Genomic DNA, 19,455 nt, shown 5'->3' with positions numbered 1-19,455 from the left:
TGACAATTTATGCTTAAATACAAAAGCCAGATGGAATGGTGAAGAGTGCAACGTAAGCCTCACTGAATGTAGTCCATATACGTGTGTGTATGTGTGTGAAGTTACTAGAAGAAATATTTATGACAGTGATTCTTCAAAGGCCAAAAGGGATAAATATATTCTTTAAAGGCCAAATAGAGATAGCATAAGCTTTTAAATTTTATCTTTGTGTGAGAGAGGAGAGAGAGTGTAACTGAATGCTGTAATCTGAAATGTCCTCCAGCTCTCTGGAATATGAATTCTTTTCTCAGTGTGATGTTCTTTCACTTCCATGTCAAGAACATCAGGTCCTGGCTCACCCCCAGTACCAGAGACGGCAGGTCATCGACACCGAAACAAGCACTGGGCCTTGTGCAAGCTGATCATGGGGCTTTAAAGGGCTGGACAAGTCCATTCCAATAGGACTCAGAACTTGCTGCTTGTGGAAATAAGTGAGCTTCTGGGACAAGGGAGATCCCTGCCCTTCCCCAGGATAAGAAAAGCAGCAGCAAAGAGGCTAGTTTCCAAGATGCTTCCTAGGAGACTGCAGGGGATAGTAGGTATGGTCAAGGTGGGATGAAATAGTTGAGTTGGAAGTAAAATGCCCCTTCTGAGAGCCGAGGAGGCAGACGGGGGCGTGCTCCTGCAGTCAGGAGGGGCCTGCAGTTCACGTCTATCACACTCAGGAAGTAACTACAGACTCACACGCCACGGTTACTCAGATACTTATGCTAGGATCCTCCTGGAAGATCTAAGTACCTATTTCAAAGGCAAACAAAAATCCAAGTCAACCCAACCCCTTTTAGCAAAATGACCACCAGCATTCAGAAAACATCAAAAACAGGAGAGTATGGCTTTAGGATTAGGACAAACATTTAAGAGACAAAAGAAAGATTGACCAGCAGGTACCCTTCTTGCAGAAAAGGAGGCTGATTGTGCCATGTGTGCTCCTGGGCAGAGCTCGTGCCAGCCCAGCATGTCGTGGCAGAACCAAAACACCCACTTCGCTTTTCCTGACAACAGCACCCCTAGGGCGGGCGGGTGTGACGCCCATTGCAGAGCTGGAGTGTATTCAGCTCAGCTAGGCAGCCGCTCCCAGGACACGGGCTCGTGTGACCCCTGACTCTGGGCAGCGTATTCCAGGGACAACTCCACAGTTTCCAAAGCCAATGTTTGCTGATTCTTCCCTCAGAAGCAGCCCCCACACTGACCCTCCTCTACCTCCCCTGCCTTCTTCTTAACTCCAAATGCTAACATCCTACATGGACATATTTTCATGAGAAACTGTGCTATGATTACAGATTAAACTAAATCCCAGCCCACTAAATTTAGGCCCTCAAAAATTAGGGCCTAAATTAGTTCAATCAAATAATGGCATTTCAAAGCATCCTCACTTTGCTACTGTCCTTTATTTCACAGAGTGGACAATACCCAGTTCCCTTTCATTTGAAGAGTGACTTGAATTTCAAAGTAGTAAGATGTAACTACCTGAGAGTGACACTCAATTGGTTTTTGACTCTGTGAATCACTTACCCAAGGTGAGGGATTTGTGTGTAGAACAGAAAATGATGGCCACGGTATCCGCTGGGGTGAAACCCGAATTATTCCTAGGGGCAAAAAAAAAAGTGTTTTTACAAATCCTTTTATCAAAAGCCTCTTTAATACATCCTAAATCAAATGCAGTACCTACCTTCATGTTAAAAGCCTTTTGATCAATCCTGGTGACAGAGATAATATTTCTATATCTAAATGGACCTAAGTGTCTGAATTTCTTTTTAGAATTTCTGAATCATTTCTGAGTCACTTACCCATGAAAAGGAGATAGTTTTAAAAGTAAGTGGTAGAGGTCTCTTAGATCACACATAATCGGCCTTGGTGCAGGACTTTGTGAAAAATCACACAGCAAGAATCCCTTTTAGCTAAATCACTTGGTGATGACTTTATATTAACCCGTGAGCTGAAAGAGCCAACATGTTCCCTTCAAGGAGCAATACATCTGTCTTTTTGGCAGCAAACACACACTTTTGAGAAACATATGTTAGGAACAATGATATAACATCCTATGTTTTAGTGGAAGTAACACATTATCACCTGTTGAGCAGTTATGATGTGTCAGGTACTCTGGGAAGGCCTTGCACATAAAGACAACCACTCTGGTGGCTGATCTACATGCCTATTCACAGATGAGGAAACTGAGGCACTCAGAAGTTAAGTTACTTACCCAGGCCCCCTCTGCCACTAGGTGACAGAGCCAGGACTTCAATCAAGCCTGTTTTCTGGGCCTGTGTTCTTAACTGCTACACTTTATTATTACATAATATGTAAAGTATTTTTAAAAAAATCCCATTTAGTCAAAATCCATTAAAAGTTATGGAGGTCAGTACTGATAAATGTGCATTTAAATTTCCTATTTTACATTATAAATATTTAGAGAATTAAGAGTACAAAAGGCTAAAACTATAATTATTCTCGCATCTTGATAAGTTTAAAACTATTCCTTCCTGCAGAAGTAGGGCTTGAAGATAAAGTGAATCTATTCCTTTCCTGCCCTGAATTTACACAAGGGAGTAGCAAATGGAAAAATTCTCTAGGACCTGCCTATAGGGATGTAGATGCAAATGTTAACACTATACCCGATTTTTAAGGGTCTCTGAAGAAAGGGCATGTCTCACTCTTCTTATACAACTTGATACGTCTCACCCTTCATTGGGTTAAAAATCTTCCCTAGAAAGATCCCAGATGCTGTTCTCTCTTTCATATACTCATTGGAGGGAGAAGAGTCCTCTCAGCCTGCACATATCTTCTGAGGATATTTAAATCGCCCTTTGGTGCTCTCTAACCAGTTTGGATAACCTCCCACCTGAATTTTGATGTCTCACCTCAGCTGAGGAGTCCCTGAGGATATGTATTACTTGAGAGGTGGCCTCACTATCCTCACACTTTACTCTCATATTTATAGGATGAGACCGCGTTTCTTTCCCCAACAATGCACTACATGCTGACTTTTTCCCTTTTTTCATCACATAGGCCTAGCGTGGAAGGGGCTATGCAAAGTTCTGTAAATGCATGCATGAAAGGGGTACAGATACATACTCTCCCAAGGGGGTAGGAGAGAGAGCCAGAGAGCGCAATAGCCAGAGAGAACAAGAGCCAGAGTGCAAGCAGGCTCAGCACCCGAGAGAAGAATGACCTCCAGCTTGTCAGGGGGTTGGAGATGATGGAGCACATAGAGAACCTTCTTGGAGGAAACAGCAATTGAGCTGGGCTTTGACGAACAGATCGGGCACATGCAGATGTGTATTTTAGCCAAAGCATGTGGAACTGGAGTGTTGGACTATGGGGGGCAGCGGACAAAGAGTAGGATTGTCAGGCTGTCTTGGACTCAGGAACACTGGCTGGACACCAGGAGCGTGACCTTGATAAGATGGGGTGACAAGAACCACAGAAAGACATGGGAGGTGGAATGACAGGCTGGAGCTGTTCTTACGGAGGTGGAATTGTACAGCCTGGCACAAGACTAAAGCTGGTGAGGCTGGGCAGGAAGCAGATTCTAAGGCCTGAAGAATCTCAGTGGGGGAGCAGATGGTAAGACATGAAGATAGATGTAAAAGAACTTGCCAGCTGCTAACCTCTGAAATACTCCCTCCCAAGAGCTTAAAAGCACAGGCTTGGAGGTCAAACACACCTGAATTTAAATCCACACTATCCTTTGCTTATGTATAAAATGAAACGACCTGCCTCTTAAGGTCTTTGTGAGGATAAATGGCAAAGTTTGTTAAGAATCTGTCACCTGGCAAGCATTTGATGTTTGTGCATCAATACTTTTATTGTTATTATTGCTTTGAGAGAAGAGGAAGGATCAGAGAGAAATGAGGGGCCATGAGCACAGAGGACTGAGACGAGCGCTGGGGTGTTAATGGAAATAGAGAATGGAGAAAGGCTTTCTGGGGTCTGGCAAGAAGGTCCAGGAGTTGATACTTAAGTGTGTTGAATTTGTAGTAGGGAGAGGGTCTGTGTTTTCAAGAAATATGGTGAAAAGAAGAAAAGACTCATGGGGGATTTGGACAACGTGTGCATAGGGGGCGTGAATATGCAGCAGCTAGAAGTAACAAGTGAACCAGGGCCTCAAGGATCCTGGATAAGACGAGACTGTACAGGCTAGTCTGAAAGGGCAGGGGTTTCTACAGTCTGTCCAGGAAGCAAAGAAGATAAGGTGACTCAAAAATATAGATATTTTTCCCACAGGGAATGGGAAACCAGAGGTAAGTTACGTCAGAGCTGACTTAGTTGTAAAGTGGAAGGCGTTTCACTCAGCACAGAGTATCAGAAAATATTGAGGCCTAAGAACCAAAGAAATTATAGATGCTTAAAATGGACAGATTGAGGAAAACAGTATCCAGTCAACCCAAGAAGAATACACATCTACAGGAATGAATGTGAGAACAGGCCCAGTTTGAGGTCATTCTCCAGAGATGCTCACGGCTCTAGTAAAAAAGACCCCTGAGTCTTTTTTCTGCCCTTGTTTATAACCAACTGTTGCTGCATCTGGATTTATACAGTTTGGCTTTTTTCAAGAGAGTCTGGCAATACACTTCCCTGTGGCGAACTTTGCTTATGATCTTGCTCTTTCCCAGATTACAGCATGTTTCCAATGTGTCAAATTTCTCTGACTGAGAAAGCTTACACTAGACCCTGTGCATGCTAAGGCGGCAGCCACAAGGTGGCCAAGAGGACATCTGCAAAGTGCTTCTTCCTGTTTCAGGCCTGGAGAGGACGAGGAGGCCCATGTGGCCCGAGGCCCCACAGTGCTACTGACACAGAGTCCATCCCAGGAAAGAAGGCCTGGGACATGAAAATGGAATGTAAATGGTTAAAAACAACATTCCTGGGCCTCCCCTTGTGGCACAGGCAGTTGAGCGCCCCACTGTGAAGCTGTCCGCAGCCTCTGCATCGCTGGTTTGATCCCAGCCTGCCAGCGAGGGTCCCACATGACATGGCAGACCTCTCCTGTCTCACCCGCTGCTCCCCTCAGCAGTGTATTTCGTCAGTCTGCTGTTCTGCAGCCCCGCTCTGTCTCTCACCCTCCCGCGCATCTGGCCTGTACCCCAGTTCTTGTGTAAATAAATAAATCTAAAAAAAAAAAAAAAAAAAAAAAAAAAAAAAAAAAAAAAAGGAACAACATTCCGCCCAAGCAGGACTGGCCTGCACTCTGCCCGTGTCGCAGCTGTTGCTCGGCTTCGTAGATCCCGGGAACATCTTCAGGGCCGGCGCTCACAGACGCGTCCACCAGGAGGAGGAAGACACCAACACAGCAGTGAACATCCACACAGCACTTTCCAGCACCCCAACCCCAAACCACCCCACAGATTAGAGGCCGGGAGCAGCTGTGGTGGTAACCCCCCTCAGTCGCGCTCAGCCCGGGGGGTCTTCTGGGTGGAAAGTCAGGACAGTGACACGGAAAGGAAGCGAGGCCTGTGAGTGGCAATGAAGACAGTTATCCTCAGTGATTAACATCTCTGTTGCATCTGCTCATACTCCTGAGAGGAACCACATTACTATTTATTTTCTAACTCTACCTTATCTCTTTTTAATATTGATTTTCCTTTTATCTTGTTTGTATAATTCTTTTGATCACTTTGGCTTCCCTTGAGATGTTTACTTCCTTTTCTTCCCAACTGGCCTTTTTGTTCTCTCCTACAAAGCTTTCAATCCACATTTGCCACATGGTATTTACTCTGCCGTCTTTGGCAGCACCCACAAAGGAGATGGTGTCAGAGGGTTTTACTACAAGCACAGAATGTGGGGCAGCGAAGTTCCTCTGAGATGGCTCTGTCTGCGCCCCTGTTTGAAGAGGAGGAAACTTCCATGTGAAATCTTTTCCTTTGTTAACCTCTGCACCTGTGTTTTGTCTTCACTCATTTTAGGAGCTCTTGTCTGGCATTAGCTGTGGCCCCAGAAAAGCACCCGGAGCTCAGGGGCTTAGTTGCTTCACCTTGAAACGGTGGAGGAGACTGAGCAATAACATCAATAACTCCTGTCTTCCTTCCCTCCCTCTCACCCTCGCCCCCTCCATGCAGCCCTCCTGCCCTCCCAGGGCTAGGGGTGAGAGACCCGTTGAGACGCCTTACTGAAGTGTCCCGATGAGACTGAAACACCTTCACAAATATTTGAATATTTGTTTCCTTCCTTTTATCACTTTAGTGATACTTGAGATTCTATTACTCTAGTTATTAGTCTGCAAACTTTTATATATTTTTAAGAAGTTTCCAATTACTGTTTTCTTTTTCTAAGCTTTTTCAATCTTTCATTTTAACTTTGGCAGCTTCCCAAAGCCACGGAGAGTTTAGGGCACTAAAGCCCTTGGTGTGATAAATCAACTCTTACTTCTTAGCAGCTATGACAGAAAAATGTCAAATGAGAATGTATTATGGAGCTAGAAATGCTAATTCTTACTCCTCCATCATTAGTTTTGGAAATAATACAAATTCTTTTGCTATAATGCAAATTCTTTTGCATTCTATAGTAGCTTCTATACAGTAGTGCTTATTATGGCAGGCTAGGTTTTGCACTGAGGACTTTATGTGGAGATTATTTAAAACGATGAAACAGGTACATGGACTGTCTCCATTTTATAAATGCAGACACTGACAAAAGTTACAATATTATTAAACTGGATTGAAACTCTAGTCTGTCTAACTCCTCAACTGGGACTTTTAACCCGGTTACTATTGTGTACACAGATGAAGGAAAATACAGAAGAGCTCTCAAATGTATTTCAAACACTCATGGTAGAAAACATTCCAAGATGGGTCTCTCCTGATTCATTAAACTTCCACTGACAGAGGTGGGTGGTGAGACATACTGAAAAAGACAGACTGATGTCAGACTGAGATTTTTCTCTCTTGAAACCTGGATTGGCTTTTGATTTATCGAATATGATGCGAAAAAGAAAACTCACCCCTTCACTCCTTCTAAGTAGGAAGGGTCATAGTATCGGAAGGAAAATGAAACCCAACGGAGTATAAAGCAGTGGGTCTTCGTGTGAACTCTGTGTGTCACTAACTTGTGTGTATATGAACTTAAGGAATCCAACCAATTAGACACGTTACACAAATTCCCTAACTAAAACTAATACGAATTTTGAAAGTAATTGAACTAGTTCAGTGCAGTGCAAAAAAGTAGGGGCAATTGTTTTTGGAAATGTCAAATGGAAATGGATTTCAATTTCACATGTACTAGCTGCTGTCTGATTTTGGGGACGTTGCTAAACTACTAAACTTGATTTTTCAACACCTCCATATGAGTTCTCCTCTGCAAAACAGCAATAAGACTCCATAGCCAAATGGTCTTTGCTGTCAGACTTACACAAAATAACATATACAGTCCTTAGCCAGGGCAAGGGTCAATAAATGTTGGCATCTTTTATTCCATCAATAAAGTCCTCAAGCACTAGGGATCTTTCATATAAAAAAAAAATGCAAAAACCAGCTAACCTTGGCCAATTGAAAATTCCCCAAATTTTAATGGAATATTTGGGGCCCACACAACCACTACTCAGAGCATGATTAGGGCCTCTGCGTGTTCTGCTATTTGTCAAAGAGGGTGGACCAAGCAAGTTAAACATGTGACAGAACCTCAGCGAAGGCAGAATGAGGGAGAATAGAAGGGTCTCGAAATCACAAGGCCTGGTCAAAGTCAATCTACTCCAAGCCGAAAATTCTCAATTTCAATTCAACACCCCTACGTTCCCCCACCCCCTCCATCATCCTTCAGCAAGACCAGGAGAGTCGACTGTGAGACAGAACATCTGTGTCCCACCACATCTGAGAGGAAGAGCTGCCTGAAGAGGACTCTACCACAATGGCCAGAAAACAGCCAGTGAAAGACATACCTTCATTTGCAAAAGCAACTTTAAAATAGCTCCTACTCATAGATCTTCCCAACTGAGGCACATCTCTGAGACTTAATGGCTCTAGGCTTTACTCTTGCTTCATAAATCACAACCACGGGCTTGGAAAAATACTTCAAATGATACCGATGGATACATGTTTATAGATGGGATACAGTCATCCTAGTGCGATACCAGGGGCCCCAAAAGCCAAGAGCCTATTGTGAGGCCTGGACAGTCCACCCACTGACAGGCCTCAGGATCAGCCAGGCCCTTTTCCCTGTGGCGGCTCACTGCCATCCCCTGGTACTCACAGGCCTGGCACGCTGCCTAAGCCTATTGTTCCAGTGACTATTATTTTCAAGATGCCTCTATTCCTACTAGCCACCATGTCTAATGTGTGCGCATGTGTGTGTACACTTTGCATTATCATTTCTTCTGCCACCGAGAAACCCCCTCTGAGTCTCTCCTTGCTGCATTAATAGTCATTTTTCATGACTCAAGTCAAAACCCATCTTTTCCATGAAGCCTGATCTAGCACTCTCTGGAGGGGTTTTCTTTAACTGGCGGCAGGCTGGGTTAGTGTATGACTTGGTCAGGATATGGGTGTCGGTGTACTTATCTAGCTTTGACTCTCACACAGTTCTGGCATCCTCTCTCACTTGTGGCATTCACTGTGGTAAATTTCTCACATTAAAGGCTCAAGTAACAACAGTTGAAAACGTAAAACTGGTAGAAGAAAGCATAAAACTAAAGATGAGTCTTTAAGAAGGGGAAAGATAAACTAGGACACACAGTCCAATTTAGACATGGGAATGGCGCAAACAAGTATGAAGTACTTTTAGGGACCAGCAAAGATTTTACTGTGACCTAAGGCCTAGACAGCGTGAATGCCTGTGATGGGTTGTAAGATTAGAAAAAAGATGAGAGGACCTTGTGCTTCAGGCCCGGAAAGGAACTTCATTCTGCAGGGACTTGGTAACCACTGAAGACCTCTAAATGAGAGAGCATTATGAGAACCTTGAGTTTCTGGAAGGAGTACAAAATGCATAAGAAAAGTTGGGCCTGGAGATGAAGGTATCTGTGGCAATAGTCTGGGGAGAAAAGAGGCAGCAGGAACCTAAATTAGAGAAGTGGCTTTGGGAGCACAAGACATATTACAGGGGGGTATCAATAGTTTTGGAAGCAATGATGTAAAGGATTCCAGTCTAAGCAACTCTCTGGATGATGGTTTCATTATAAATAAAAAAATGAAATGAGAGAAAAAGAGGAAACTTTGGGGCAGGGAGGAAATTAATTCCACATTGAATATCTTGAGTCTGAGGTCTGTTAAGACATGTGACTCTCTCAGAATGGTAAGGCACTAGTGAGTGCTAATACACTGGGCCAGAGGGGCTAGGCTTGACCATTAGCAGCAGGAAGCACAGATCATCAGAATGGTGGAGGACATCTAACACCTGGTGTGAACAGGTGAGTCAAGGACAGACCCTTTGGTGACAGCTACGCCTTCCAGAGGGGGAAGGGGTATGGTGGAGGGTCAGGAAGACAGAAGACTGGAACAGGACAGTGGCACAGAAGCCAAGGAAAGAGCACGATTCTCATTTAGAAACTAACAGCAAGAGATGCCAAATCACTTACCTTGTTGTAAAGATGAAGGTTAAGAGCATAAAACTCAGCTGAATAGAAAATACTGAAGAAAAAAAAGATTGAATCTAAATTAGCACCGTAGAAGCAGACTCTGTAGCATATTTACTGGTATGCTTAGTTTTAGCTGAAACTTACGGGACTGCAAATGAAAGAATAAACAACAAATCAACCAACTAACCACACATTCCTAAGCTACAGACTCATTTAAATGAGCGGAACTCAACCTGTTGAAGAGATCCCCAGACAGACTCTATGATAGTCACTACTCAGGGTAAATCTAAAACCTCTTTCGTTTAATATTTGGTTATTTAACTTGTTCAATTTAGACAGAGCTGGTTTATACCAGAGTATAGCAAATAGCATAAACGTGGCAATATGCAATATATATTTTGGAAGAACTCATCTCGATTTTAATAACAAAAGAGTCTTTGATATTTTAATTACCAAAAGTTGTCTTTGGTATGACAGGAGAATAACAAGAGTCTTAGCAGTTGTGAGCATTTTACCATCTGCTGCTTCTTACAATCATGTCACTTTGGAAATATTTTAATAAGAGAGATGATGTAAAGATTCACATTTGAATGACTGCAACCAAAATTATTATACTTACAAGTTAATAGAATCATATAATATAAATCTTAATTTTAATTCAAAATAAAGGGTGAGATTAGCTTAAAGTTAAAATAAATCAGGGGAAAAGTATTCCATCTGATTTTTGAATTATGGCTACAGCTATTATGGCTTCCTTCAACTGGCATGAACTGTTATAAATCAAACAGAAAACAAAAGAGATTAGATAGTAAGTGCATAACTAATAGCTTCACAAAGAACGATACAGGTGAGAAAGTTCCTGGGTATATATGATATGAAACAAAGTATTCTTTTCTAATCAAATTAACATTCAAAATGAATTGTGAAAACACAAACTGCTATGCTTTGCTACTGGGGAGACCGAGGGGACAGGAAGACTTACTTATGAACAGTATAAGAATAAGGCTGAATTTATCCAGGTCGATGCTCGGGTTGGAGAAGGTGTCACAGAACGTGGTGTAGATGATCATGAGGAGTACGCTGCTGCTGACAGCCCCGAAAGGGGGTTTCTTTCTTTCGAGCCAATCCTTGATGTATCTTCGGACAATCTGAAATACAGAGATCAACAGGTTGCCTCTTTTCAGAGAAGCAGGGAGTCGAAGGGGGCAGCACAAAGCGATTCTGACAGCAGAAAGACAGAAAGGGAAGAGAATAATTTGGACGATGGCCACAGGGGATTTCAGATCATCCCTGCCATGCTGCTCTTCTTTTGGGGATTCCACATTTGTAGGGTAACTTCCACTGGTGTCCATAATGAGAGTATATTTTCAACCGCATTCAAATCCACCCTTAATCATGCCAAATGTTCCTTGCTAGCTGTCACCGAGACATGCCCATTAAGCCTCCCCAAAGTTTATCTCCTCTGCTGATCCTAATGGATGTGTGTAATTATCACAATCCCCTTTGCCTCAACAGACAATTCCAAGTACAACTTTGGGAATCTTAAAAATCTGACATCTTCAAGAATTTCAAGACGGTAGATAATCGAAAGTGATCCATGGTACATATTAATATTTAACATGCTAGCAATGCACCAGAAGTTTTTAATTAAATTATAACTCATGCTTGAAAAGCAAAAGTGCATGTGTTGTGGGAGTTTAAATAATTCAAACTCTGAATATCTAGAGTTTTTGTGAATCCAAAGACAAATGCCATTTGCATGCTTTAAGAATTCTAGAATTAGCATTTAAAAATGAATAAACTTGTTCTAACTTTCCGACAAAAGGATCAGTGAACATAAAGTTTTATAGCAATCTTCTCTTATTTTAAAATCAAATCAGATATTTAAAATCAGGACAGCCTGAGTATTGGTGATAACTTGCATTTGGATATAAAAGTCAACCACTCTATTTAAAACCTTTTACTTTTGAAAGAAGCTGAACAAGTCTCACGTTAAGGACTATAGTTGAGTCATATTAAGTTCTGAGTCACTCATTATCCAGCATAATTGGACATGAGATTTCACAACAGGCTGAATTACCATGAGCCATTAGCAGTAATGAGGTCAGGGAACTTCTCCTGACAAGGCTGATGGGGTTCTGTCATCTTCTGCTCTGTCACTAAAAAGTCTGCATTGGCAGTGGGGCCTACCTTCACAGACACACAGGCACAAAACAAGCTACTCTCAAGAGGACCTTTGGACAAACGGCTCTTGGATCAACTTCGTCCATTCTCAAGGACTCTGTAGGGGAAGTAAGGGTGTTAATAAAGGGAGCCCTGGCGGCAAGCTGACCAGTTAGCACAAGGCATGGGTTTCACAAAACCTTGAAGGTTAAGTAGGATGGGAATGAAGGAGAAAGAGTGTATATATATTGAACACACACACACGTGTGTGTATACATATGTATATTTTTTTAAATAAGTAGATGCTGTAATTAATGTTACAGCTAGATTTATTTCTAGAAATAACTCCAAACCATAGTAATTTCTCTAGTGTTCATTTCTTTCTTTGAAGTTACAACAAAGTAGCATAAAGAGAAATCAGAGGATCAGTCACACAGTACTATGGGCTGATCTATTTGGACACAATTTGGGATGATAGCACCCAAGTGTCCACATGGCCCCAGGTCCAGATGTGTCATCATGGAGTAGCTGCCAATTAGAAAGCTACAGAAGGAGTTCATTTAAAAAGTCATCTCAGAATGCACTGTATTTGGTGGCATAAATCTGATAGTTGTCTACATTTACCACTCAATTCCTTTAGGAAATAAGTGGAAATTACAGTTATTAAAATTGATGCTCTTCTCCCATGTTGTTTGAATATACAATGGTTAAAAACACAAAGTCCTCTCCCTGCAATAGGCCATACAATATGTGACCTTAATTCCAAAAGTAAAAATGTCTTCCTCTTCCACCACCATTGCCCCTCTATGACAAAGTAAACAAGTAAATACAAGCCGGTATAACTCAGAAGTCAAAGCCATTTTAAACACCAAGACAAATCTCTAATTTTCAATCAACTTACAAGCTACACGTTAACTCACTTCGTCTAAATAGCCTCTTTCTTTGTTACAAGGCTGTCAATATGGCAGGAAATGGGGGCTCCCAGGTGCTGGGTCCTCTTAGCCTCCATGCTCTTCTAAACACATCAGTGCATCAATGCTGGATACTTAATTTCCACAAAGAACACAACCAGGAAGCTGGGAACCCGACCGGACCTTGGAGTGCAACATAACCCTAGGGGAAAACAAATTGCCTTTCCCTGTTTTCAGTCTTCCAGTGATATTTTTCTGCGTTTTCTAAGTAATCTATTTTCTACCTTACCAGGTTCCACACAGCTTTTCCATCATACTCTAAAATTAAATTCACAAAGCTGCTTTTGCACTCTAGAGGTAAGAAAGTGTTAAAATGTTTTATAAACTACTGGGTAAAGTTGTGTTGATGTGGCTCAAAGATGCGCTCAGGGAAACCTTACTTTCTCCTTAGTTTAGCCACTTCCTTTTGCTACAATCAGTCTCCATTTGTCAAGAATCCATGTCATTTTTAAATTCTTTAAAAGACGTTGCCTTATAGAAATGTCTAACAGCCTTATAGGAAAGGAGACTTTGCTAGAGACAGATCAACACAACCTGATACACGTGCCTCAAAATTCTCTCCTGGGGGAGAAAAGTCAAGATGAGGTGGGAAAAGGCATCTGCAGGGGAAGCCAGGTGCCCCTTTCTGCAGAGTCCATACTAAGTCATTTGCTGTTGGCCCAGAGACACTCACGCATTCAAAATCAAGTGATAAATCCTTATCAACATGATTGGTTTTCTCTATGGAGAGCAAAGGGGGAAAAATCTTCCATAGGAAGCCTTTATTGCCTCATCTTCTGCATTTTGATTTTCTTCATTTTAAACTAAGCATCAGGCAGGTTAAAGGGAAACTCAAATCTAAATCCCTGTACTTCTGAGAAGCTGAGCCACACACCAATTATTTTGGCTCCGAGACTGGAAATCTGGAGAAGCAATGGATCTCAGGTGAACAATGTCTAATAGTGAGATGGATGAGAAACGGAACTGTCATTATTTCAGTTTTCTTCATTTTTTTCCCTAGGGTTTTTTATTTCTTTTCCTTCCTACTCTGTATTTACATTAGTAAATTGATTTTTTTGTAAATTGAATATATTCAATTTACATTAGCAAACTGAATATATGATGAATAATTTTTTGTTAAGTTGGCATTTTAAAATGTATTTTTCTTCAAGATGACTTTAGATTCTTCTACTTTTATCCTCTATTCCACTGAATCCATATATTTTCATAAAGCATTCGTTTGTTCACTAATATTCTGTGGAAATACGTCATCAGGAATATGAGATCAAATCCAATTTATACAATGGTTTTCTTTAAAATTATTTTTATTATATTGAGTAGATTCCAAATATCATCTGCACACTTTGTAAAAGCAGATAAATAATAACGACCCATGGACACAACAAGTACCCACTATCCATTTAACTTTCCAAAATTTTTCCCACTATTATTTCATTTATTCTCATGAGAAAGGCAGATAAATATTGTCCTGCTAAAATGAGCATGAGACATAGACGCCTCAATGACCTGCATAAAATGTGCAAGAAATGTCAGGTGGCGGGGGAGGATTCTGCCTGTGTCTCCTGAGGGGATACACAGAACTCAGGAGGACACACTCAGGAGGACACACTCGAGCCCCCAGGTCCTACGTCTGGACCCTGAATCTCACCTGAAAAAAGCCTTATGACTCTAGAGTCCTCTAGCCCAGGGGGCCAGAGCATGGTTCAGAGTCTGCATACCCCAGGGAGGTCAGTCCAGCTCCAGGGCCTGCTTGCTGGGACTGCACAGCAGCTCAACCCCTCCCTCTCCCAGTCCTACTTCTTTTACTCTTTAAAGGTGTCTAGCCCGGAATGCTTCCTTCAAAGAATGTTCTCAGCACCACCTCCCCCACCCCATCCCCCAGCCCCCACCTGGGGGCACAGACTTGTACCCTTATTACTTGTCTCCCAGCAGGAAGAAAGGAATTCCCTGTCTAATGTTGAGCCTTACTCTTCAAGAAACTTCTAGCATGGAAACCTCTCTTGGACTCCATCTCCCAGAGGACTGGACTTTGACAGCATGTCAATATTGCATGTCTATACATACACCGTTTTTATAGCCATTACTTCAGCAAGTTGACAGGGAATTTGATAATGATGCCAATGATAGAATCTGTAGAACACTTACCTGTGTCAGGCTCTATGATGAGAAAAACTTCTCATACATCTGCATTTCATTTAATCCTCAAAACAACCTTTAAGACAGCACTATTATTGTATGATTTAATAAGCTATGAACCTAGAGCTGGGGAGATGAAATGACTCACTCAAGGTCACACAGCAAAAAAATTAGAATCCAGTTGCCCTTAAACCAACATCTATGTATGTTCTTAACCATCCTAATACCCTATTGTCTAAATCTCACTCATTTACTGGAACATTAAATTCTGTCTTCCTTTATGCAGGTGACCATGATTACAAATCACCACCTTCTTTCTATATCTGTATGTGTATAATTACATGTGTATCATTAACTTATTATAAGAAGTTAAAAGACATGTCTTTCACTTATTAGTCCAATTCAACAAGAACAATAAGGCAAACTTTCCAGGGTTCAATTTTATTTTTTTTTTCGGGGTTCAATTTTAAAAGCAACAGAATGAAATATTTATTTCATCAATTCCACCCTTAAAATGATGGCCTCTGTCGAAGTAGTCTATGAAGAAGTCAGCCAAAGTCAGAGGCTTATTCCCCAAATGATTCTAATTTCTGAGACCATATTGGAAGTTGCAGAATAAAGTAATAACTTGCTAGATGTTTTAGAGCTAGTGCCATAGCCATGAGGAAGGGATAATAAATTGAAAAAAAATCAAGATTCTGTGCAGGTGTCTCTCCACAGCTATCTGCAAGGCAGATTGGTTAATTAAAAAAACAGATGAGGATTTTGTGATTGATGAAGCCTCATGTTACAGACTTATAATTCTCATTTAACTCTCTCTTCTTCTCTCTTTTCTCTCCGTTGTCTTGACATGACATAAGCACTCACAGTTTGATTTATAAAGAACAGAGCAGAGAGAACTAGAGACCTTACCTGTCCAATAATGAGGGGGACCACGACAGTCATAAAGAGCTGAGAAAAAATAGATCTAAAAGGCACAGAAGAGGATGAACCGAGCTGTAAGACAAGAAGATAAGAGGCGTTAGAATAACTTTGAATTAGTTTTCAAACACTGCTGTAAATAACAAAATAAATTATCTCCCATGCACCAAAACTTTGGTAGCTATAAAGAAAGAATAAGTGAAGTTACTTTTAATTTTCTAAATTTAATATAGAATAGACAGTTAAGTAGTTTAATACATCATTTTTATTGGGAGACTAAGATGGAGAGAAAATAATTATTCTTTTGCAACCAACTTAAATTTCTTCTTATTAAATACATTTGAATTGTAAAGTCATTCTGTGTTCACAGCCTCTGTAATCACATGGCATGGTGTTTCACTGATAACCAAAGTTTGTATGATTTCTACTTTTTACCTATCTGCAGGTACCTAATACAAACAGGTATGCCTCACTATTCTCTTATCAAGATAATATTATTTATGCAAATGAAATAGCATAAAACTTTCTTACTCCTTCAAAACAAAGGCAATAAATCTCATGTCCTTTAAAATGCATTCTTATACAAAGTCTAACAAATAGCAAATTGCTGAAACATAACTTGTTTTTCAATTGAAAAATTTTAGTATACCTCTCCTAAGTTTGTATGTCTGAACACTTACGAAACTTAATGTGTACATTAAAAATTCCCAGTTTTCAAGAAAAATACCGGATGGTCCCACTCATTACAGGAATCTAGAAAACCTAAATAAGGGACCAGGAAAAAGAATAACAATAAGAAAGAAAAAAATCAAAATCAACAAACAACTATGAACCAGAGACACAATGGGGGGGGGAAGGAGGGATTGGGGTTAAAATCAGGGGGCTGCAAATGTATGGGGGATATAAAAATAAAAAAATAAATTAAAAAAAAAAAGATAGGAGAGGGGAAAAAAATGCCCAGTTTTCTCCCTCCTCATGCTGTGGTTTTCTTTGCTTGTGAGTGCAATCTCAGCTTCAAGAAAACTCGAATGCCTGAAGCACAGGGTGGTAATAACTCTAAACAGCATCACACCCTCACGTAAGCCTGAACCACCAGGAACTGCCGCTTCCTGTCACCTTCCTAATGTTCAAAACCTCCTTAGCTTTTCAGTCCTCTTTGGACAAACAATTGCCTATTCCATAAATGGCGCTCTCTACCATGAGTTCATTTTGCAACTAGGTTCTCCCAAACCATCAATAATTATCTCTCCTTGACTCTTGAGACTCATAATCTCCCTTCCCCTGCAGACCAGGCCTCAGCTTCCTATTTGCCTAAGTGTAGAGAAACTTAGAAATTAGAAACTTAGAAATTTTTGTGAACGACAAATGTCATAGTAATGAAGGGTTCATACAATAATCAAATGTTTAGATAGATGAAGTCAATAGCTTAGAATGAAAGGATGTGGTTGGTATCAGCGTTTTTTACTAATTTCTGGGTTCTGTATGAACTAGCCTACCAAACTCTTTTCCCAGAGGTGTAACGACCCTGGGGTATTTTGCGAAACTCTGCCCCTGTCCTCTGCCTTCCCTGAACATACTCAAAATGCCAAGGCTTTCTGTCCAGCACCCCAACCCCCCACAGTCACTTAACACTAATGACTACCGGCTTGTCTGTCTTGGCCTATACAAATTTTAGGCTATAATATTTTCCTCTCCAACCAAAATACACTGAAGAAATAAAGAAAGTCAAGCAGAAAAAGCAAAAAGGGTGAAGACCAAATGGGACTCCTGGCATATTAGACGTCACTTGGCTATTAACTCTTTCTATGTAAAACCAAGGTAGTAAAATAACAATTTAATTAATACATTAATTAAGAGAAAATTAACAATTACACCTGATATTAGAGCAACTATGTTCTGGAACAAAGTGGTTTACAAATAGCTTCTCAGCACACATATTAACCCTAAGGCTGCTCCTGGGGCAAAGATTGAAATTAATATTTTACAGAGAAACTGAGGCACTGGATGCATAGAAAACAAGCTTTGAAAAACAAAGTTTTCAAAGTTCCAAAATTCAAAACATCCAGCTGAATACGCTATGAGTGCATTTATAGTATTTGGATTCAGGGTCCTCGTCTGCAAGGAAAAGGGAGATGGCCGTCCCTGGGACCCCACGGTGATCTCACATGTCCCTGTTCTAGATCAACATCATTAATGCATCTAGTGTGTTCTGGAATGTTTGAATGCAAACCGTATAGAGCTATGTTCGCCCTGGAAGCCCACGGCCTACCCCAGCACAGGGCACGTGTCTGCAGATGAATAAACTTGATCAGAACAAACAAATGAAGCAAATTGAAAAGTAGAAGTAAAAGTGGCAAACTTATTTAAAATCATATCCTTGTTTTCTTCTAGAGGAAGACAGGCAAAACGACTCTTCATCTCAAAACAACTCTTAGTTTTTTCTCTGCTTATCACTAGTGATACACCCAATGCAAAAGTACACCCAAAACGGAGGGCCACAGTCATAGCAGGAAGCATGTGGAGGACAGCAGGTACACGTGTGTGCATGCGTGTGCACGTGGTGAGCAAGATAGCCTGCGCCTGTTCTGTGCCCTCCTTCTCCTGCACTCCCTACTCCAGTCCTCAGTGCTGCTCTGGAGGGGAAGACCTAACATTGATAAAATCCTAAGCTTGGAACAGATTGCTGGTCCCAGTCCCTCCTTTTAAAGACATGAAAACTGAGATCCAGAGACACGACTTGTAAGTCCCGCCTCTCAGACCCGCACTGCCATGTCAGGATGGTCATGCTCCTCCCGGGGGAAGCAGCCCTGCACCAAGCCTCCCCGACAGTGACAGCAGCCCTCTGGCTCGGGCGCTGGCTTAGCCAGCAAGGATGCCCAGAGCAGTAAGCCCGAAGGTGGACCAGAGAGAAAAGTTAAAACAGGACCTCATTTAGTAAGTTCACGTTTGCAGTTCTTTTTATTGCAGAGGTAATCTAAAAGATTAAATTTGGGGATAAGAGAAGTAAAGGAAAGCCCATTGCCCTTGGGTTGTTAGGAATATTTTCATTTCTCCATGCGTCACCTGCGAAACCATCTCCAGGGTCAATGCCTGGAAGCTGTGTGGAGAGGCCTCTGGGTGAGGGGAGGGGTCCTCGAACTCCAAGGCCCCTCTGTACTCTCTGAGGCCTGTGATCTCTGATGGACTTGATTAGGAGCACAGGTTAAAGTAGCCCTCCCCGGCCTGTGTCAGATCAGAGGCCCCAGCAAGCCAGCCAGGGATGTAATTAACCGGGTACACGGAGCCAGGTCAGGTCGGGGGGATGCTGGGGAGGAGGTCCAGCAGGACGGCTCCCTTAGAAGTGCCTCTGAAAAGAAGGAAACCTCAGGACCCGGGTCTAATCTGGCATAGAGCCTCCCCTTTGAGTGGGCCACCAGACCTGTCGCTGCGGTCAGTGTGAAGGTACCCTGGGGGCAGTTTCTGCTGCTATGAAGTAGGCCTGGCATCCAGAAGAAAGACAAGTGAGCATCTGGCGTAGGGAGCATATGACAACATGACTAGAAAAGAACCAGGCCCGATCATCTCATATGCAGAGTTGATTTTAACTCAAGCCAAAGGAAATGCTCTGCCTGAGACCTTTGATTTTTCACATTTTAATGAGAAGCCTGTCATGGTTCCTACTGTAAGGACCAATGTGTTTATGAGAAGCATCAATAATTTGCATATTTGGATCAAGTTGTC

At 41.7% G+C, this 19,455-nt stretch overlaps 1 protein-coding gene across 2 annotated transcripts in view; it reads right to left on the bottom strand.

The window, feature by feature from the left end:
- SLC10A7 (solute carrier family 10 member 7) overlaps positions 1-19,455 on the bottom strand; it is a 182,336-nt gene that overhangs the window by 22,026 nt on the left and 140,855 nt on the right. For both annotated transcript variants that reach the window (XM_037497387.2, XM_037497388.2), the window contains exons 7-10: positions 15,727-15,810; positions 10,527-10,692; positions 9,545-9,596; positions 1,552-1,625 (exon numbers count right to left, since the gene is read on the bottom strand). In XM_037497387.2, the coding sequence (XP_037353284.1) occupies positions 1,552-1,625; positions 9,545-9,596; positions 10,527-10,692; positions 15,727-15,810 (376 nt within the window). The remainder of the gene's footprint in view (positions 1-1,551; positions 1,626-9,544; positions 9,597-10,526; positions 10,693-15,726; positions 15,811-19,455) is intronic.

The sequence above is a fragment of the Talpa occidentalis genome, unplaced genomic scaffold (genome assembly GCF_014898055.3).
Source record: "Talpa occidentalis isolate TD23 unplaced genomic scaffold, MPIMG_talOcc4v2.1 talOcc4.8, whole genome shotgun sequence".
In the NCBI taxonomy this organism is placed as follows: Eukaryota; Metazoa; Chordata; class Mammalia; order Eulipotyphla; family Talpidae; genus Talpa; species Talpa occidentalis.
The sequence above is the reverse complement of the archived record's forward strand: the minus strand, read 5'-3'. Positions and strand labels throughout refer to the sequence as shown.